Source organism: Osmerus mordax, chromosome 7 (assembly GCF_038355195.1).
Source record: "Osmerus mordax isolate fOsmMor3 chromosome 7, fOsmMor3.pri, whole genome shotgun sequence".
Taxonomy (NCBI): Eukaryota; Metazoa; Chordata; class Actinopteri; order Osmeriformes; family Osmeridae; genus Osmerus; species Osmerus mordax.
Genome location: NC_090056.1, coordinates 16,493,386 through 16,514,944, shown reverse-complemented (window position 1 = coordinate 16,514,944; position 21,559 = coordinate 16,493,386). Strand labels below are relative to the sequence as shown.

General features: G+C 48.2%; 1 protein-coding gene across 7 annotated transcripts in view; it reads left to right on the top strand.

Moving 5' to 3' along the window:
* The window catches only part of rerea (arginine-glutamic acid dipeptide (RE) repeats a), a 121,175-nt gene that overhangs the window by 95,322 nt on the left and 4,294 nt on the right, over window positions 1-21,559 (top strand). For 4 of the 7 annotated variants that reach the window (XM_067239610.1, XM_067239614.1, XM_067239611.1 and 1 more), the window contains 11 exons: window positions 579-627; window positions 1,161-1,285; window positions 1,577-1,676; window positions 2,636-2,734; window positions 8,754-8,834; window positions 17,505-17,667; window positions 17,902-17,994; window positions 18,660-18,859; window positions 19,107-19,268; window positions 19,358-19,471; window positions 19,590-20,965. In XM_067239610.1, coding sequence (XP_067095711.1) covers window positions 579-627; window positions 1,161-1,285; window positions 1,577-1,676; window positions 2,636-2,734; window positions 8,754-8,834; window positions 17,505-17,667; window positions 17,902-17,994; window positions 18,660-18,859; window positions 19,107-19,268; window positions 19,358-19,471; window positions 19,590-20,965 — 2,562 coding nt within the window. The remainder of the gene's footprint in view (window positions 1-578; window positions 628-1,160; window positions 1,286-1,576; window positions 1,677-2,635; window positions 2,735-8,753; window positions 8,835-17,504; window positions 17,668-17,901; window positions 17,995-18,659; window positions 18,860-19,106; window positions 19,269-19,357; window positions 19,472-19,589; window positions 20,966-21,559) is intronic. The other 3 variants (XM_067239612.1, XM_067239616.1, XM_067239613.1) reach the window with 2 other exon arrangements.

Here is a 21,559-nt window from a genome sequence, read left to right as displayed (position 1 = left end):
CCAGAGTGTGATGGAGTGAGCGCTTCTCCGGGTGCAAATCATGCTGACAGTTTCTGGGCCGCCCCGCGCTTGGCTATATGAAAATCGGCGCTGTTACCAAGGCAACCGAGGGTGGGGGGAAAGGCTTTTCAAAAGGAACATCTTGTCATTTTCTTTAATCCATTGCAGCTGGAGATTGGAACACTATTATTAAATTGCAGTTTCTATGGTTACCGAGGTTTGTACCGGCAGCCATTTCAGAGGCTCTCCCTGCGTAGCAATATAGAACCCTCCTATTTGAGAGGGTTCTGTTTTATTGCTGCATACAATATCATCTATGTAAAAACCAGCCACCGTGTTTTCCTTTCCTCCATCAGGTCTAAGCTACTTGCCTTACCGGAGACCACCCATACTCTCTCCATTTTTAGTTTATATAGAAAAAGAAGCCTATTTTAACTTCTACTGTTTATAGATTTTACGGTTCCCAGTATTGCTTATAGCCTAACTTAAATGGACCTCTTTGCTATTGGTAGGTCCTGTGCAATGCACTCCAACATGTTTGTTTTCATATACATATAATATTTTTTGTCCTGTTTCAGGCGACTAAACAGCACACAAGGGGAGATTCGAGTGGGCCCGAGTCACCAAGTAAGTCTTCAATCACCAGAATCTTCTAACACATGCATGTTTCCAGTAACTGACTTTGCATTTCATTATTTGAATGACATTTGAATTCTTCACTTTATCATTGTCATATCTGCACACCGTGAGAAGGGGGATTCTTATGTTCAATATTTAACTAAACTGTTTATCAAACCATCAATATTCTAGTATTTTAGCATTGCTCCCCCCGTTGCTGCAGGTTTCATTTGGATACCGAATACAAAATATTTGCAAAATATAGCATTTGTCCTTTTGTTCATGCAATAAATAAAGGCTCTTTGCTGTTAAATATATAAATCCATTACCGGTGTGTCGAGCTACAAAGACAGTTCCTCCGTGTTTGGAGCCTTTAGGATATTAGACCGTTGTGATTATGACATACCTGGCCTGGACATCACTCAGTGAAACGCAGATGAAAAGGATCGGAAAGCCGATATTTACTCCTCAAGCTTGTGTGCAACTTGTCATGTGACACCATCTGTCCCTCTCCTCCTCCTTCTCCTCATCTCCCTAATTAGGCCAAGCTCCCCGAGCTGCAGCCTTTCCCCTCCCCTGGCGGACAAGCCATCACAGAGAACGAGGAGCTGGTCTGGATGCCTGGGGTCAACGACTGTGACCTCCTCATGTACCTCAGGGCTGCCAGGTGAGTTCACAACCCCGACCTTTGGCTCTGACCCAGGAGACAAGCTAGTGATGTCGGAAGCATCAGAGATGAGCCACTTTTATTAACATATTCATGTAACCCGGTATCTCGGTTACGGGATGGGAGAAGGTTATTTTGGGGCCACTTCCTGTTCGCAGGAGCTCGTATAAAGGCGGGAGTTGATGTCGTTTGGGGCCTCAAGTCACGTGTCATCTAATCACAGTATTAGATTTAGGAATGAGATTTAAAAGGGATCCATCTCCTGACTGTTTTCTCTGTGTGTGTGTTCAGAAGTATGGCTGCCTTCGCCGGGATGTGTGACGGTGGCTCGACAGAAGACGGCTGTTTAGCTGCCTCTCGAGACGACACAACACTAAACGCACTTAACACTGTAAGTATCTGAACAAGCTCACATCTACAGGAAAGCAGGATATCTCAGAGTTGTATTCCAGAGTTGCAAGTTCTCCTCCATACAACTCAATGCAGGAAGAGATCACAGTAACACATTCTTAACCCTTGTGTTATCTTCGGGTCATTCTGACCCATCAGTCATTGTGACCCAATTCGTCGTATTGCGACAAATTTACCTCATACAAAAACAAAGTGAAGTATTTTCTTTTAACCGTTGGGCTGTCTCAGACCCCCCACATTGCAAAGGTTAAAAGAAAATTATTTTTACTTGTTTTTGTATTGGGTAAAATTGGGTAAACACAATGATGGTTCGTTATGAACCTTTGGGTCATGTGACCCGAAGGCAGCACAAGGGTTAAACCACATGGATCCCACCTTTGATGTTCTGCAACCAAGCCACAAATAACCCAGCTAGCACAGCTTGTGCAGCGCACTGTGCACAAGGCTCACTTAGAGGTCTGTCCTCTCACTTTCAAAGCCAAACAATGGAATCCAACCAAGATAGAGGGGGGCCATCCTAAAGAGTGATTTCATATTCAGACTTTTATCAAATGGAGAATAAACATTGTGAAGCAGGTCACCATATCTTGAACCTAAGCTTCAATTAGCAATTCCAATGACCAGTTCTTGTTTATTCCTGGAGAGGCGTCTGCGATGCCTGTGTTACCGCTCTGTACATACATGGAGAGACGTGGCAAGTTTGTGGCAGCATGCACAGCCTCTGGTGTTTGCTAGGTTGTTAGCAGTGCATTCTGGGATTAATAAAGGGTTTGGTGTCCCTTAGAATGTAAATGAGTAATGAATGACCTGAAAAGAACAACCTTTTATTGTTTTATACGCTCGCTCATAACTATTTATATAGTTGCGAAGGTATTTTCCTTACACTTTTCTATTTCATGAAAATAACAAACGTGTCTTGTCTCTCGTGTTTCCTTTCAGCTTCACGAGAGCAGTTATGATGCAGGCAAGGCCCTGCAGCGCCTTGTGAAGAAGCCTGTCCCCAAACTCATCGAGAAGTGCTGGTCTGAAGACGAAGTGGTAAGAAAATCATTCCTTTTTAACTCCCTGAAAAGCTGTTTATGTCATTGGCACCATCTGCCTACCGAACTGGTATATTTATCATCTACCTCGCCGCTCGAGAGCGCCTTTGTTACTTGCATCAGTGCTGGTGTAGCAGCCCATTCTTATTGGAGTAGGTCTGTGTTTTTGGGAGGGAGCTGTTGAAAAAGGGTTAAATGTGTGGAGTGTGTCTGGCGGTAGGGACCTTGGTAACGGCACTCGTTGAGCCCCAAGCCCCTCAAAGATTCAAGAGCAGCTGCATCCTGTTTATCGCCTGCGGAATAAATCTTTCACGGTGAAAAGAAGGAAGAGAGGAAAAAGATTGAGGGCTGGTAATGTTGGCGTCCATTTGAATTTAGATTCACATTTCGCCGCAGCTGCAGAGAGTCTGGGATAAGAAAATGGCATCCAATCTCTGACAGAACATTAGAGGGAGGCTGACGAGGAGTTAGAGGAATGGACGTCCATCACCGTGGCAACATGAAGGAAAGCTGTGGTGACGTGGTTTCGATGTCCCCTCGTCGTCTCCAGATTTCCGTGGTTGTATCTTGAAAGATGTTGTGATTTATGTAGAGCCCGAACAAGTCCGTTTTGTCATTGTAGTATCATAAAAAACGCTCGCCTCTGTGGGTTACTTTTTTTGTAACGCAATAGTCTTCATATTGGTTTCGGTTAAATCAACCTCGGTTTGACTGCGCATATTGCGTCAAATAGAATGCATGCCGTTGTCGAGCACGTAGCCCATCATCTCAGATCAAACTGAAGGGAATAATGTGTATATTTGTCCTGTAATTGAAGGCGATGGACACATTTGAATAAAGCCAGGGCCCTCGGCAGGACCATAGCTAATGGAGACAGATGAAGTCATCCGTCCTTCTCGGTGTTCTCTTTACTTATGCATGCTAGCTGGCGGCAGGCTACATACACTTCTGAGATGATCAGAGGGGGTTGTGGCTGAGTGGGTGTTTTGTCCCCACACGCCAGCATGTATCAAATGTGCCACAGCACTCTCTCACACACACACACCCACCACTAAATATTTAAAACCACTAACAGTATTTTACATTTCTTTAGTTATCCCAGTATTTTTGTATGACCTGTCCTAAACATAGTTATGAACTGACAAAAGATTGTTTTAGTGTGAGTGTAGTAGTTTGACTGTGAGACTCGGCCCACATGAAGGTCTTCCTCAGTGTCTGAGGAGACGGTTGTGTTCATCACAGACCTCCGGTGCTGCTCGCTGGCATCGGCTGTTGCAGCCCGTGTCTCTGGGATCCCATTTCCAGGTGTGCCTGTTGAGCCCTGCAACCTTGAGGGACAGGTGTAAATGTGCCCCCGACCTTGACGCACACGCAGTCACCGGCCCCTCATTTATTTATCATCCCTCGCTCCGCTCCTCTCTCCCACCCCCACCCCTCCCCGCCCAGGACCAGCCTCATTATTTTGGCTCTTTTTTTATCCCCTCCTTCCTCCCCTCCCTTTGGAGATGTGAATAAAAGTGACAGCGGGGGCCGCTGAGATGACAGGATCAGCCTGTCTGCAGGGTCAGTTGTCACCTTCCTTCCCCCTGTCCACCCACCCCCCAGCCCCCTCCTCTCTCTCTCCCTCCCCACCCCTCCCTCCCCACTGACAGCAGCTGCTACATAGCACACAGGTCTTGGGCCTCAACCCCGCTCAACGACTCTCTGGAAATAGTCCCGGACTCTCTCCAGAACCATCTGATGAGTGAAAGATAAGACTGTGGCCGTGATCGGTACCAAACTTTATTGATGGCTGCCGCAGGGGGGGGGGGGGGGGGGGGTGACAACGCAGCAAAGCAAAGAGTTGTTTCATTTTAAGTGTCTTGTCACCAGTTACGGAGACGGTCCCCCTCCTGCCATATAATCCCCCCCCCCCCCCCCCCCCCCCCATGCAGGTCCCTGCTCTGTCAGTATGCCATCATTTGGTTCACAGACTGTAAATGCTTTGCAGAGAAACGGAGATAGAATAAGCTACTACCCCGTGGGCCAACAGGGGGCGCTCTCTGCAGCAGCAGAGCCCGTGTGAGGCTGATCTGCTGTGGCTCAGCACGGGTCCATTCCTCTCTGCCGCTGCGGAGCTCAGCCCCAGCCCTGTCAGCAGATGATGAACGAGAGGAGGAGGCCCAGGAGGGGGAGGGAGAGAGGGAGAAGAACGGCCCCCCAGTGGTGAAAACCTGGTTTACAGACTGGAGCCGCACTGACCCTCCTCACCCAAACATTCAGGCAGATAGCTGGGTGCTTCCTAGGCTGCTGGTCTAACGTAAAGGGGTCATTCAGGATAAATATTGGATGTCATTTTGCTGATACTGGGCTTGGTCTGTCAGACTGTGCAGACTCGAGAGTGATGTCGGTGTGTTAGTCAATGTTTTGGTACAATGCCAGCAAAGCTTTTTAGGGTCGTTGACAAACAGCTCTGGCTGACAGGAAGGGTGTGAGCTGGAATTTCCTGTCACCTTTGTGTCAGTGAAAAGTTACTGGAACTTGCGTCTTACAAAGTAGCTCGCAAAGTCTCATGGGATTTCATTGTTTATTCCCCGTAATACAGTAGCTGTGAACCACTTCCTGCTTTGTTTATGTAAGCATTTTCATTTATATATATTTTAAATTGATTGTTCAATCATTTTAGATGGTTCCCTATTGTATTTAGAAATCTGTGGTTGTCGACTCAGTCACCATGTTTCTCCATAACGGGGCTGGAAAGGTCAAGTATACTGACTGTAGTAGAGTGTGTCTTTGTGTGGCGTCTGAAGGCATTTAGCAGAAGGTTTTACATGCGTCATGTTTCGAACCCCTTTTTCAAAATGACATTTAAAATAGAATGGCCGGTTGGTGCCTGCTTGTTCACCCTTTCACCTTGATATTATCACTGTGTGTACCCTCATGATCTTAACCAGTTTTACAACTTCTAACAATCCACGGTGGTGCAGGAAGCGCCCACACATAACAATGACCTATTGAGCTGTTTGCTCCAGCTCCCCTCTTTCCTTTATGTTCCCTCGTTCAGCCTTCACAATAGTGCACTGTTGGCCGGGCGGCCAGGAGGAGAGGGAGCGCAGGGGGAAATCAGGGAAAAGAGCCAGCTCTCTGGAACACTTTCTGACAGAGAGAAGCCTGTTGTTTCAGCACAGCGGAGCTGGCGATTTGGTAGCGTTTTTTTTTTTCTTCCAGCCTGCCTTCTCTTTCCTCCTCCTCCTTCCTTCCCTCCCCCCTCCTTCCCTCCCTCCCTCCCTTCCTCCGCTTCTCTGGCTCTCTCGGCCCCTCCTTCCCCCGCCGTGTTGCCTGGCAACGGAGGGCTGGAGCAATCGGAGCAGGGGCAGAGCGATTCAGGGAGCAGATTGGCGGATGATTTATTAGCTGGGCTGGAGAGCGCTGAGCCCAGGCAGCTGAAATGGAGCCTTAAACTGGAGCCGACATGTAGAGAGAGGGAGGACGAGAGAGGAAGAACAAGAGGGAAGGTTGTGGGGGAGGGGGGGGGGGAGCGGGACAAGAAGGAGCGTGCATACAGACATCCGACAGGCTGTGTAAATAGTCCAGTAAGGGAACATAATTAGGGTGGCATAATTAGAGCATAGGCCGGGCCCGTGTTGGCAGGTCTAATTGATTTGTGTGTCTGCAGGTCTGCAGACCTGATATCCCAGGTAATGAAGCGGCCGTTAAATACATCATGTAATATTGTGTAACGTGGCAGGGCGGCAGCTCTTCCTACAGCCCCTAGTCTCCCTCAGGACAGCAGTGTTGTTAAGGGTCTTCGTTTCCGTGCAGGTGTTACGTTCGGAACTGACAACTCCATCGGTCGTTTATATCTCAAATACATTTTGAGATATAAAATGTATTTGATGTTGCATAATGTTGCATAATGTTGCATATTTTTGATGGTCAACAAAAAATAGACTTGAAGTATAACAGGTTATTGTGTTGAGGGGGTTGTAAAAATGGGTCTATAGATCATGTTGCTGTTTCTTGGAAGTGCTGAGAGTAGAGTAATCATGTGCAGGAAAGGGCTTGTGTTGAAGACGGCTCCATCTACTGGCTAATCAGCCTCACCTCCAGCCTGCTAATTCTAATCAACTCCTCTCATAGTGTGTCCTTCTCAGTTTGTCATCATCAAATATCTTCAAACTGTGTCGCTCTGCCCTTTCAAAATGAGTCTGTTGTAAGCTTACCACGACAGAAAGGGAAGCTTTTGACATCCACTAGCGGTTTGTATTACATGGTGATGATCCTTTTGTAAATGTGTTGTTGTCGTGTGAGTATTGACTCATTCTCCAAAAAGGGAACTTGATATAGAGTCTTCACCGCACTCGCATGAATAGAAAACAACACCGTTTTTTCGTCTTGTCTCAATGGTGTGATGGATTGCTCAGTACACTCATATTTGGCAAGTGTAGAAATGCTGTTACTTGCTGTAAAAACAATGCCTGGTTCTCTTCAGAGCGTGTAAACAATATGTTGGTTACATAACACAAATGTACATGCACCGCAAACACGCCGGCTCAGAGACTCCATGTCTGGTTTTCCTCTTTGCTTGTCTCTTTTTACCGTGTCCAAGACCTTTCTCCACACAAATTGTCCCAGCCTTTTCCCTCACCCGAGAGCTCGCTCCCAGCCCTCCATGTGTGCAGTCCGTGTGTGTGTTCACCCTAAAGCCATGAATACATTTAAAGAAACGGTGTTTCCTGTTTAAAGCTGAAAGGCACTGGGGTGTTGTAATAAAAAATACAAAAAAGAGTGTGTGTGTGAGCCCTGGCCCAGCCTGTGTGTTTGCATGTGGGGGGTAGAGCTTCAGCCAGCTCTCTGTGGCAGGCAGGCAGGCAGGCAGGCAGGCTGGCCAGCGTCAGGGGAGGCAGGACTGGGAGCCCCAGCCGGTGCAGTTTGCAGCAGCGCTGCGCTCCACCCCAGGTTTCCCAGCCCTCCCCCGACCAGAGGCTCTCTAGCAGAAAGATCACATGTAAAGCCTTCCCCTTTGTAGTGGAAGAGCAGAGAGTGACAAGCTATTTCTTGCTTGTAAAAAAAAAAGAAGCGCTGTACCTTCGGAGACTTTGTGGATTTGTCCCCCTAATTTTTCCCCGTTACCTGTGGCTGGACGTGGAGATTTGTGCTGTGTTCTCTGGAGACTTTTAGCTGCTTTTTGCTGGAGTTACTTGGTGAAAACGGTCGGCTGAGATTAACTGAGGAACGGGGCTCGTCTGTGGAACAAGAAAGTAAATCTGTTGGTCGTCTGCTTCGCTGGTTATGAATGTTTTCAGCCTCCGCGTTTTATGGTTCACAGTCTGTGGTTCTTAAAGGAGAAGAAAAGCCGTAGGTTGTTACTCTTTTTGACATTTATTCTTATTTAGTGCGTAGTGAGTTTGCCTTCGGGGTCTGATGTTGTGTTACATGTGAGAAATAATTTCAGGTTAGTTTGAAAGTATTTTTGTTGTAGTCGTGTCATTGTTAGTATGCTGTTTGCCACTTTTATTTCTGTAGGTTTGTGCATTTTACCTTATTTGTGTCGCCTGCATGTTTTGACAATATTTGTGATATGTTTGAGTGAGAAAATACAGTTGTGTTTATAAGGAATGGTAATCTGCACAGGAAATGTTTTTCTTAAGAGCTCATCCAAGTTTAGTTATGGCTTTCAACTTTGTAGTTGTACTCAATGTCTGACATCTACAATCAAACTATTTTAATGTAATAGGCTTTAGTTGTTTAATTGGCAATGTTATTGAACCACATAAGAGTAAGCAACATTGTCGTCAAGGCTTGCTTTACTTGACATTTCCTCTCTTTTTTGCCTCGCCGTGGTTATGTGTACACTCAGGAGTTTAAATGAGGAGGACAGAGGCTTTTAGATGAACATCAAACCTCTGCAACCACACAGACTGACTAAAGGAAAATGTTTTGTCGTGGAAATGTGCTTTATCCTCTTGTGGTTGCGTTTCGGCTGACAACAGTAATGTTTCTGATTCTGTTTCTGTCTTCTCCTCTCCACCTAACAGAAGCGGTTCATTAAAGGGCTGAGACAGTTTGGGAAGAACTTCTTCAGGATTCGCAAAGAACTACTACCCAACAAAGAGACGGTGAGGAACAGTCATTTATTTATTTAGTGCTCAACAGCCCTGATCAAAATATCCTCAAGCATGTACTACGTCCAGTACTACAGCGGAACTTGAATACAACTTTTGTGTCTGGATGTAACGGGCAACCAGCACAATTTCCCAGGAATCAACACAAACATTTCCATGCACACTAGTTGTTGATTTTACTCAAGCAATCGAAAGGATTGTCGGCATTTGATAATTTACGCATGACAGGCTTATTGAAAGACACCAAATACAAGCAGCGTGCTACAAAAATATAATGTCTCACTTTGGGTCACTGAGAAGTCTAGGCCTGGTGATACTTAAAATATATGTCTGTTTTGTAGATAAAAAGTGCTCTTTGTCATTCATTATTTATGCGTAATTTTTTTATACATGTAACTCAATGTATACCGGTATATTGTTTTTTAGTTTTGGGGTTTTTGGTCTTAGCTGTAGCATGGTCAAATATGCATTTATGTTGTGATTACTTGATTTGATCAAGTTAATGTCAATGGTTTTTTACTCTCTAAAGCACTGATGATTATTTTGGAGAGAATATCTAGTCCATCCAAAATGAACAGCTAGTGAAAAGACAATACAATAGCATTGATTTATAATGTTATCATCTTGAGGATTAACTAGGAGTGGATATTGGTGCAGTTGAAGCAGACAAGGGCTGTTAATATCGTTCACCCTCAAAGGAGCTATACTAATTGTTTTGTTTATGTTCTTTGGCAGAGGCAAGTTCCTCTCCCTGGTGTGGTGGTGTGTATGTTAATGTGTTAATCATCAGCGGACAACTTTGGAACCTGTTAGATTACACAAATGGGTCATATCCAGCTCCAACAATGATTAACCCAGAACTGTGTACCCAGCCACATTACGTTTGTTAGTGGAAAAAACATGGCTGCCTACCAGGAAGACGGTTGCAACTTCATCTACCGCAAACTCTTCCTTGATTTTAGAGTAAACATTCATACCTTAGATCAAAAGTTTATTCTCGTTTTTTAATCCGAATTATAAGGGAAGATGTTTCACGTGGTTGATATGTCTTCCATACATTTTTTCCCTTCTCCTTGTAAATAATTTACAGGGATGTTATTATGATTTAAATTTTTGGAGGGTACACTCAGTAGTGCAGGCTTTAAGGGGCTTGTTTTTGTAGTGAACAAGCAAGGCTGATCCTCATGGAAGACCGCAGGATTGTGTTGACACAGACATCAAAAGAAAAATCTGAAGTGTTTGTCACCTTTATCCTGTTTCATATCCTTAGTATTTGAGATGTGAAATCTCCATATGTCACTAGTACTTCCCACAAACCCTGCCCTGGCAGACCGTGCTGTAGTGTAGCCCTGGTTTCATTCACTACCTTGCACAAAGCTTCCCCCTAGTTCTGCAATGCTAAGAGAACAAATACTATCCTAAACCAATTTCTTAAGGTTTCCTCTCAAAGGTTACCTCAATTGCTTCCACTGGTTTGGAGATGTATAACCAGAGTAGTCTATTGGCTATAAAAAAGGTTCTAATGCAATTGAACCTGGAGGGGGAGTGAGCTTGGCAGGAGAGGTAATGGACCTCCCTCTGGATCCAGCCCTGCCGCCACCATAGAGCAGGGAAACATTCATTTTCTTCCCCGCAAATGGAAAACAAACTGCCCTTTAAACATAAGAAAAGAGGAGAAAATGACTGGAAGACCAAGCAGAAGGGTAGTAACTACGGGAGGAGAGGGGTGAGGTGGGGGTTAGCTTAATATAGAGACTGAAAAGCCATGGTTGTCGCACAAAAAAAATAAAATAGATCCTTCCCATTGCTTATGATTGAACTTGCTTTTGTGCTGAAAGCCTGATCCCCAAGCTTGTGGCAGTCTCTACCCAGAGGGAAAGCTCCATTTATTTTCCCTAACAGCAATCTCTCTTTCCCGCTCACTCCCACACTATCTGTGCAGTGTAAGGCATAACAATCTCTCAAGATTTTTGTAGGTTTAAGGCAAAGATTCCCCCCCACCCCACACACACCATCTCCTGACAGTCATATATTTCTGTAATTCCACTCGCATGTCAAGCCGTGGAAGTGAGCAGCTCCCACAAACGGGGTTGTTCATGTAACTAGTGGTGCCCGGGGCTGGGACAGGAGCACGGGGCTGTGCCAGAGAGCAGGGCCATAAACCCCCCTGGGCGGACAGCCACAGCTCCAGAGGAGGGGAGCACAGTGTTCTCCCTCTCCCCCCCCCCCCCCCCCCCCCTCCCCAGGCCTTATTAACTGGGCTTCTCCTCAAGCGCCATGGGGCTCGGAGCAGGCAGTGCCAAGGGTAAGCACCCAGTGCTGTGTAAACACACCAGGCCTGACTAGCGCTCAGGAATGCTTTATATAAAGTCGCCCATAAAGGCCCGGAGGGGGAAGTGGGTGTGTCGTCTGACCGTCTATAACTGCACTGGCTCTGCCGCCTGCTGCCACCATTTCCTTTGCTCCAGAACGGACGTCATGGAAACATGAGCCGCCCGGCCGCTCACTCAATGTTCAAACAACTGAATCTGCTGAACTGGCAGATCGGCGATAACTTTTTGCTCGATATTTCCACCGTAAGCGTTTCGGTTAAAATACGAAATATAACGATGGCACTTGTTTCAGATAATATTCTAATAGCTCAGGGAACTAAGTGCAAAATGGAGAAAAAAAAAAATATTTAAGATGGATAACTTAAGTTTAGCTGGTTTCGTGAAAGTTGCTTGTCAGAAACTATTAGCTTGCCGTTGAGTTCAAGGAGCTCGAACCAAAATTGAAGGGTTATTGTGTCTGTCGCCATGTTCCAGAGAGTGCTGTGCTACAGCAGGAGATACGGTGCCCCCCCCCCCAGGCCCCGTCATTTACAAGCCAACAGGAGAGCTGTGCTCCCATCACAACCTCAGAGCAGATGTTTGCCCCTGTGCGATCTGTACAAACGTCAAATTGAATTCATTGCCATGTCTTCAGCCCAACGGCGAGAGCCTAGGGGAGGAGTGCGTGATTATAAATACTTTGGTTCAGGCACTAATTAAACCAGCTAAAACTGGGGGGGGGGGGGGGGGGGGGGGGGGGGGGGGGGGCTGCAGTTGGCAGCAGCTGTCTGGGGTTGACAGAGGAGCTTCCGTGTTTTTGGTAAATGATATAGCTCGTGTTTATGCAGTTGGAAAATGTTATTGGTCGACGGTAGCTCAACCAGTTTGGATTGATGTTCGTTTGGGGGGAACACAGGCAATTTTAGTTATGCTTTGGGGAAGTCAAACACATTGTTAAGAGTATATGTAGCGGGGCGAGGAGGTCCCGCTGTAATTGAGTTCTTTCGTGGGCTCCGTGTTGTGGTTTGGAAGGACTAGCTTATCAGCAGAACCCGAGGGATCGACCCCCTGCGAGAAAGGCGCTGTTGCGGACCAATCTGCTTTCATTGGCGAAAACGCTTACAGCAGGAAAAACACGAGTGCTGATTCTTCAGCGTGTGCCTCTCTGACCTGGGAAAGCAGAGCTTATTCACTGGTTCTCCAGCAGAAAGCCTCAGCGCAGCAGGGATCGGCTGTCTATTTAACCGCCTTTCTCACACACACACACACACTGCTTCAGCAGCCAAGGTCTTTTCAGTATCCCCCCCCATGTCCCTGGGCTTAGAGGAACCACCGTCCTGGGGGTCTGGGTCTGAGGCAACACATGGTGGGTAGACTTTGAATATTCGGACGCTGATAAAAATAAAAAACAATGATATGTGCAAGGTGAATTTGTGAGGCTTTTGAGATATTCTTGGCTGTGCAGTAGATGGCATTGGGACTTCATATTCTGAGCGGTGGTATTCTCTTGTGGAAATTCTGTCAGGGGTTGCCTGTCCAAAACATTGTGAATGGGAAATGGTGTAAACAAGATCAAGACAGATGCAGGAAAAATATTTTTATATCTGGTCCAGTTGTGGACAGGTATTTGCAAAGAGAATCATGTATTTTAAGTTATCCCAGTAAACGATAGCGGGCCCTCCCATGGTCGCTTGTAACATTTGGCCCAAAGATAAATCTTCTCCTCCACCTTGCTGAAATGAAGGCACCCCCCCCCTCGTCTCCTGCCCGTTACGTTGGACAGCGTTGATACCCTCCCCCTCGTCTCCTGCCCGTTAGGTTGGACAGCGTTGAGGAAGCAGGAGGCACACAGGCTGGCTGCACTAATGGATGTTTACACAACTCTGTATCAGCCACCAGAACCCAGCGATCACATGATCCGTCTGCTCTCCTACACACCCTGTCACGCCTCATCCAGCCCAAATGTGGGAGAGGAGGGATTTTGAAGGAAGGGTTGTGTTTAGATTCAGGGTTGATTGTCCATTGTTATCCTCCCTTTCTGCTCTCCCTCCCTCCCCCCTCCATCCTCCACTCCTCTATTCTCTCCTCCTTCCCTTGCTTAACCGTTTGGCTTCATGTCAAAGCAGGGGCCTTTTGTGGCTCCGTCACAAATCTGCCAGGAAAAACAGAAACCATCTGTTCAGGCCTGGGCCGGAGAGGGGATAAGTGTGTAAATACATGAGTTTAGCCCTCGCCCTTGGCCCTGCCCGCTTTCACAGGACCACCGAGCCGAGCGAAAACTCCCTCAACTCCCACTCGTACTCAAAGTGCACACACACACACACACACACACACAAAGAAGCCATGGTACAGGAGCTGAGGGTGGAGCTGTAGAAAATATTACCCATCAGCCAGGGAGGGTTCAGTCACACAGTTTCGTGCGCGCACTCACGCACGTGAAAATCACAACATACAGCCTCCCCTTGCAAGTGGCAGTAACACGAGGGAAGGGCCCAGTGTCGTGATATGAGGTAAGCCCCATACTTGTCGGATAATCCACCGCCCAGAAATCTCCTGCAGATGGAAGCATTCTAAAAGGCCTTATAATTCCGAGCTTATGTTGTCACTATCTCATGTACTCCGGTGCTCCGCAGCACACTCTCTACCGTGCTCCACTGATTTAGTGGGTTAAGTAGAAAGACGGTGTAGGGCACATACTGTATGTATACGTATTTTAGATTTTATGTTTACGGTTTAAAATTCCAACTTTCTAATCCCACTTAGTACTGCTAGTTTATGTACCCTTAGTATAGATAGTCCACATATTTAAATTTTAGGTATATGTTTATTGTATGCACCTTCCTGCCAAAGCAAATTCCTTGTCTGTGCAAACTTTCATGGCGAATAAATCCCATTCTGATTCTGACATGTATTTTAGGTTAGTCTGAAAGATGCATCGTAAAGTCTGAATAATGGTAACCTTATCAGATATACTACAGAGAAGGAATGTCCGTGACGAAGACGACCTCTATAGCCCCAAGCCCATGGCAGCATGATAAAGAGTTAGTGACATTTTGTTCTGTGGAAAAGAACAAGATCAGGAGGAGATATCATCTGTGCACGGCTTCAGAGGAAGCCGACTTGACAGACGGGCAGGTTGGTGGAGGTATTTAAACTGTCAATCTGTCTCCTTGACGCTAATTCGCAGCGTGAGGCCTTTTTCAACCACAAGTATGCCAGCTGTATGAGCGTCACTTCACGCTCATCGAGCCTCTGAGTTATTACATGTGGAAAACGTTTCACCCAGAAAGAGCAGGCTGCTTTCTGACTGGTGTTACTTTAGATTTTGCTTTTCAAGGGACATGCCTAAGGAAAATACACAAGTGCTACTTAAGAACTGTTCTCATACACAAAAAAATGTGGAAAGAAATGTTTGGAAATTAAATACGACTTCAAAACAGATCGTCTCACGATGGCGCTCACTTAATGCTCGCTTAAATGCTAATGTTGCCAAATGTTCCATACGTCATACTGACTCGTCGGTGCACCTGTTAGTTCCCTTTTAGAACATAGCCGGTTAATGTTTTCATTAATCCTGGGCAAACGTAGCTAGGTACTTGACGTTGTGTAAGTGATCAAGGGCCCTGCTGACCTTTTCCCGGCGTCTTTGGAGCCTGTGGCGAAGGCTGTGTGGCTGTCAGCCTGTGGCAGAGGCTGTGTGGCTGTCAGCCTGTGGCAGAGGCTGTGGGGCTGTCAGTCCGTGGCGGAGGCTGTGTGGCTGTCAGCCTGTGGCGGAGGCTGTGGGGCTGTCAGTCCGTGGCAGAGGCTGTGGGGCTGTCAGTCCGTGGCAGAGGCTGTGGGGCTGTCAGTCTGTGGCAGAGGCTGTGGGGCTGTCAGTCTGTGGCGGAGGCTGTGGGGCTGTCAGTCTGTGGCGGAGGCTGTGGGGCTGTCAGTCTGTGGCAGAGGCTGTGGGGCTGTCAGTCTGTGGCAGAGGCTGTGGGGCTGTCAGTCTGTGGCAGAGGCTGTGGGGCTGTCAGTCTGTGGCAGAGGCTGTGGGGCTGTCAGTCTGTGGCGGAGGCTGTGGGGCTGTCAGTCTGTGGCGGAGGCTGTGGGGCTGTCAGTCCGTGGCGGAGGCTGTGGGGCTGTCAGTCCGCAGCTGGGAGAGAACGAAGTGCTGCTGGGAACCGTCATTAAGCACGGAGCCGAGCCAGCACTCTGCCCCGCTCCACGCTTTTGATCTGCACGTTTCAATTAGATTTCACATCAGGACGCCTGCCTTCCCCCAGTCAAACACCTGTGCCCTGCTTACCGGCCTGGCTGGACCGGCCCAGCCGGAGGAAGAGGCAGAGACGCAAATACTCAAAAATAGACACTCAGTATGCCTGCGCAGATGCTAGATAGCTTAGTATTATTATTATTGTGTTCCGTGAGGGGAATTTCTTTCCCATTTTAATGTTTAAAAGGTAAATAAAGAAAAAGATTGTTATTAAACCGTAACTTGTAGAATCGCTATTCATCCTCAATTTGCTTCAGTAATCGGTTAGAGTTCTGTGCCTTGGGTTCTGCTAGCAATGTGTTTTCTGTGGAATTCATACCCACATTTCCAGATGTGCGTTGCTGCAGAAGTCCTGGGGTGTCTCACATCTAAGATAAGCACTTCTGGCTGCTTCTTGGAGAGCTCAAGAGTTCCATGTGAGAAGCCTGTACCAAGCCTTCACTTGTGAATCACCTTCTGAAAGCACTCACAATATGCAGCACAGCTAGATATCATGGAGTTTCTTCAGGCAGTAGTAGATATTAATATCCCCCAAGAGCAGCATGAGCAGAGATCTCATTAAACTGGACTAAGCCTGCTGTAGTGAGCTTTCTCTGCCAATCAAAGCAGCCGTGGAGAGGGACTTATCTTGTACCTTGATGGCCGATATTAAAGAGGCTTGTGGAAGGGCTTAACAAGGAAAGTCTACGTGATTCTTGGCCAGTGTTTACTCACAGCAAACATGGCGGGCCCTGGTAGCCAGAACTGCTTTCATACTAAGGCTGATAAGAACCAGCTCCATTAACTGACATGTTAATGTAAACATCAAGCACAGCTTGCTGATTGTTTTTCGTGTATTAGTAATGGAAAATTGTTTGTGTTGTAATGTCAGTAAACTTAGATAATAGAAGTTATTATTAGAAGTGCATACACGTAGTGTTTGTAGACCTAAATCTGAAATCTGCTGTTGAAACCAAGTCTGGATGACCACCATTCCATGAACATCCATGCTGCTACCTCTTCATGCAGCCAAGAAACTGGTTAAGCATTCTCTGCGAAGCTGTTGGGTTTTCGGGAGCGAAACACTGACTAATTTATGTCAAGTAGCCCAGCTGAAACAGAGGAACGAAAACAATCAATAGACATTAAAGTCGGTGATCTCCGTTCAGCACAGCTTTAACAGACCCGGAGACAGTGGATGTCTGTCCTCTGGGTCTTAAAGATTACAGGTGACTAACAGCTTGCCAAACAGAGCAGCTCTCCCATCATGGATTCATTAGAAAATCCAACAGAGAAACTGCTAACAAGTGAGAGTTCAGGGTGGGGGAGCAAGGCAAAGCCCCACAGGAAGCTGCATAATTGCCCCCCTCCTACTTGTGTTGCCAGTTCCAGAGATTGTGTATTATTTTGAGTGTGGCCGGAAAGCATCGTTTAATTTGCTCAGGCTGCCTCAGCAAAGTGCTTTCTGATCCATGATTGCATGTGTTAATGTTTCAGTTGGGTATTGATTTCCTGGCGGCCCTTTTGTGCGCTGGATTTATCCGCCTCGCTCGCTGGCAAGCGCGCTCCTCTGAATGTTTGATTAAAGTTCAATTGACTCTTCCAGCATCGGGGCGAAGAGCCATTTCACTCCCTATTTGTAGCGCCAAAGCTCTCCCCGACATGTTCCTTTGTTCCTATTCAAGCGCCTGCCACCCAGGCAGCCACCAATGCACTGATCCTAATACCCCTGCATTCAGCCAGCCTCCCAGTCTAATCCTGGGACAGACACGGCCGCGGCACAAACACACCCGGTCAGACACAAAACCTGGAGCGGAGTCTCGCTCCACACCGCGGCTTGCACGATGCCAAGCCCTGGTCCTGCTGTTAATCATTTCCACATCTTAAGTTAAACTTTTATTGTTGGTACAGTTAGCTAACATAAGAGAATAAATAATTTATTGCGTAACCCATAAAAAGGTTGTTTTTGTACTGTGTTCTTTTTGAAGGGGTGGAAGGACTTGGTTCGTTCGATCATAAAAATTTATGTCATTGGAAGAAAAGGGCTCTCTTCCACACAACTGGTATTTTATTGGGACTGTTCCTTGTTTCTCAATGTCTTTCCATGTTTCCTTACAGGGGGAGCTCATAACCTTCTACTACTATTGGAAGAAGACCCCGGAAGCTGCCAGTTCCCGAGCTCACCGCAGACACCGCCGGCAACCCGTCTTCCGCCGCATCAAAACACGAACCGCCTCCACTCCTGTCAACACCCCCTCCCGACCCCCCTCTAGTGAATTCTGTAAGTGCCCGACACCTCTATACAAACTGACAGGAACTACAGAACCCATCAAACATACAACACTCACATGTCAGATCGTAAGAACATCATGGGGTCGGGTGTTTTCCCCCCCAGAACGTCTCATCACCGGGGGATGCAACATTACGGCCATGCCTGTAATTTCAGAAAAGGCGAGAGAGCCTTTGTCCGCCAGAGGTATTTGATTTCAGTGGCTTTTAATTTGCTCTCTTCCAGTGGATCTCAGCTCGGCCAGTGAAGATGACTTTGACAGCGAAGACAGCGAACAGGAGCTGAAGGGATACGCCTGCCGTCACTGTTTCACCACCAGTAAGACACACACTGTCACTTACACACACACACGCGTGGGCATTCAACTTCACATGGACCTCAATGACAATCCTCCTGGTTGTGTTATCCGTGAGATACCTGCTCCACACAGTGCTGTCTGACAGATGGCCGTCAAGGGATGTCAACTCTAATTTGATCACCCCCTCCCCCCCTTGTTATCCCTCCCCTCTCTTAGCACAGCTGGCTCACAGCATCAACCCCTGTCTGATGATGCTTAACATACTGCCACTGTGCCTAGGAAGGATAATCATAATGTGATGACTGGGTTAGCCTGTATTGTATACCCCAGAGATTAGACACCCCCAGGTTTCTACCTGTGTGTCTGGCATGCTGTCTACTCTAATGGGTGTTTGATGAAGCCTCAGGTTTATTAGTCTTGATCAGAGCATCTGCACATCACATGTTACTTGCACGATTTTCTGTTTTCATGTTCTGATGAAAACATATGACAAAAGCAATAAACAGTTCATTACATATTCAGACGCACGATCAGATGAGTTCATCACATATTTAACATTGGCAGCCAGCTACAGAGCGAAGGGGAGTGTGTTTGGAAATGTGTGTGTGTGTGAGGTTTAGCTAGCTCTGGCTGTCTCTTGCTGCGTTGTGAGTGCTGTCTCACCCTTGTTCATGGTTTTCCTCAGCCTCCAAGGACTGGCACCACGGGGGTCGGGAGAACATCTTGCTGTGCACCGATTGCCGTATCCACTTCAAGAAGTACGGCGAGCTGCCCCCCATAGAGAAGCCCGTGGACCCTCCCCCGTTTATGTTCAAACCCGTCAAAGAGGAAGAGGATGGGCTCAGCGGGAAGCATAGCATGAGGACCCGACGGAACAGAGGCTCGGTACGACACACTGGTTCAGTTTTGGCTCTATTTCTCTCTCTTTTTCTCCTATCTCTCTTTTCTCCTTCTCTCTTTCTTTTTCCTTCTCTCTCTGTCCTTCTCTTTTTCTCTATTCATTCAAATTAGCTTTTCAAACTAAAGGCCACATGTAAACCTGAATCCACCCCTTTAGTTAAGTGTCTGTCATGATGCCGTAGCACGTTGAGTTTGCCCGGTTCTAAACTGCGGGGTGTCCCCTGCCCTCCAGATGTCAACGCTACGTAGTGGCCGTAAGAAGCAGACGGCCAGCCCTGATGGCCGAGCCTCGCCAACCAATGAGGACCTGCGCTCCAGCGGACGCACCTCACCCAGCGCAGCCAGCACCGACAGCACTGACAGCAAGACAGACTCCATGAAGAAACCCAGCAAGGTACACACACACACACACAAGCCCACAAGTAATTTGTTTAAAACATGCACTGTCCGGTCATGAACACACTCACTATTGTGTCACCACAGAAGATTAAGGAGGAGGCGCCCTCGCCTATGAAGAGTGCCAAACGCCAGCGAGAGAAGGGAGCGTCAGACTCAGAGGAGCCCGAGAGGGCCACTGCCAAAAAATCCAAGACACAGGTAGGCTTGTACAGCGCGTGGACATTGTTCCTGTTTTGACAGGTTGTTATTGTTCCAGGTGCTCTCTTGGCAGCGAGACCACATCTCACCCCGCTCCCCCCCCCCCACACTCTCACAGCAGGAGCTGAACCGGCCCGACTCGCCCTCAGAATGCGAGGGGGAGGGCGAGAGCTCAGACGGGCGCAGCGTCAACGAGGAGTGCAGTAGCGACCCGAAGGACATCGACCAGGACAACCGCAGCTCCTCCCCCAGCATCCCCAGTCCCCGTGACAACGAGAGCGACTCGGACTCCTCCGCTCAGCAGCAGCTACTCCAGGGCCAGCACCCTCCGGTCATCCAGTGTCAGCCTGGGACCTCCGCGGCCCCCTCTGTTGTCCCCCCTACACCCACCTCCACAGCCCCCTCGCTGGCCCCACAGGCCTCACCCTCAGTGCCCCCCACCTCTCTACTTCCCCAGCCACTACCCCAGGCCAGCCCACTCTCCCTCATCCAGTCAGGAGCCTCCCTGCACCCCCAGAGGCTGCCTTCTCCCCACTCTCCTATGCAGGGGATGACTCAGGCTCCACCCCCTGGTCCTTCTGGACAACCCCAGTCGCTACCCAGCTCTCTGCACGGCCCCATGCCCCCCATGCCACACCCGCTCCAGGCCGTCCCCTCCCACATGCCTCATCCTCACTCCATGCCTCCTCAGGGCTTCCCTATGGGCCAGTCTCAGGTCCCACCCTCGGTCCTCCCAGTTCAGTCCCAGCAGAGGCCCCACACCCCCCCCTCACAATCCCAGGTGTCTGGCCAGCCTCCTCGCGAGCAGCCCCTGCCCCCGGCTCCCATGTCCATGCCTCACATCAAGCCCCCTCCCACCACGCCCATCCCCCAGATGCCCAACCCTCCGTCTCACAAACACCCACCCCACCTGTCCGCTCCACCCTTCCCCCAGATGCCCTCCAACCTTCCCCCGCCACCCGCCCTCAAGCCCCTCAGCTCCCTGTCCACCCACCACCCTCCCCCAGCCCACCCTCCTCCCCTCCAGCTCATGCCTCAGGGCCAGCAGCTCCAGCCTCCCCCGGCCCAGCCTCCAGTCCTCACCCAGTCCCAGAGCCTACCAGCCTCTGTCAGCCACCAGCCGCCCCAAGCCCCTCCCTTGCCACCCTCGGCAGCCTCCTCCCACCCCAGCACACTCCCACAACCCCAGTTTCCCTCTCATTCCTTCACGCAAGTCTTACCTCCCTCCTCTGTGCCTCCTTCATCATCCGCCAACTCCTTACCAGGCCTCCAGCCACCTTCCTCGTCCTCATCCTCAGCCTCCTCCTCCATCTCCATGCCCCTACCGGCCTCAGTCAGCACTGGAGGAACGGGCCCCGTCCTCCCCCCCATACACATCAAAGAGGAGCCCCTGGATGAAATGGAGGAGCCGGAGAGCCCCCCGCCTCCACAGAGAAGCCCATCACCCGAGCCCACCGTCGTCAACACGCCCAGCCACGCCAGCCAATCAGCACGGTATGCCCAGCTCAACACGCAAACTCTACAGACGCGATAAATTAAGCATCTCAAAAAACACAGACACTTTCACGAACGGTTATTTGTCAACAGTCTGCGGAACTGAGCTTTGTTTAGTCTGAGGAGGCTGATTAGCAGACCAAATACTCTCAACAAAGTGAAGCTGCCCTCAGATCCCAGGGTGTTGATTAAGGAAGCAGAAAAGGCACTAGAGGAGACAATCTCCCTTCAGCTCTGAAGTGACTGATGGCCTCAAATCATCAAAGATAGAGAGCCGGGAGATTAATTACTGTGTGATTCGAATGAATGGGGCGATCTGAATATGAGAAACTGCTGTGGCCTTGTACTTAAGTGGCTCCCATATTGCCAATGACTAGCAATGAGCATTTTAATGCAAACCGGAGAAACTCATCATAGCAGTGAAATCGAGTTATTAGTTTGCTTCCTTTTAAATAAATATGCTAACATGCTGTACGCTATGTATTTTTTTTTTATCAAATCAAACTCCATTACCCATTTCTATCAAACATGCCTCAAATAATTCTTTTTTTTAGCTTGCCAATGAATTGATTTTAGGAAACAATTTTCTTCTGG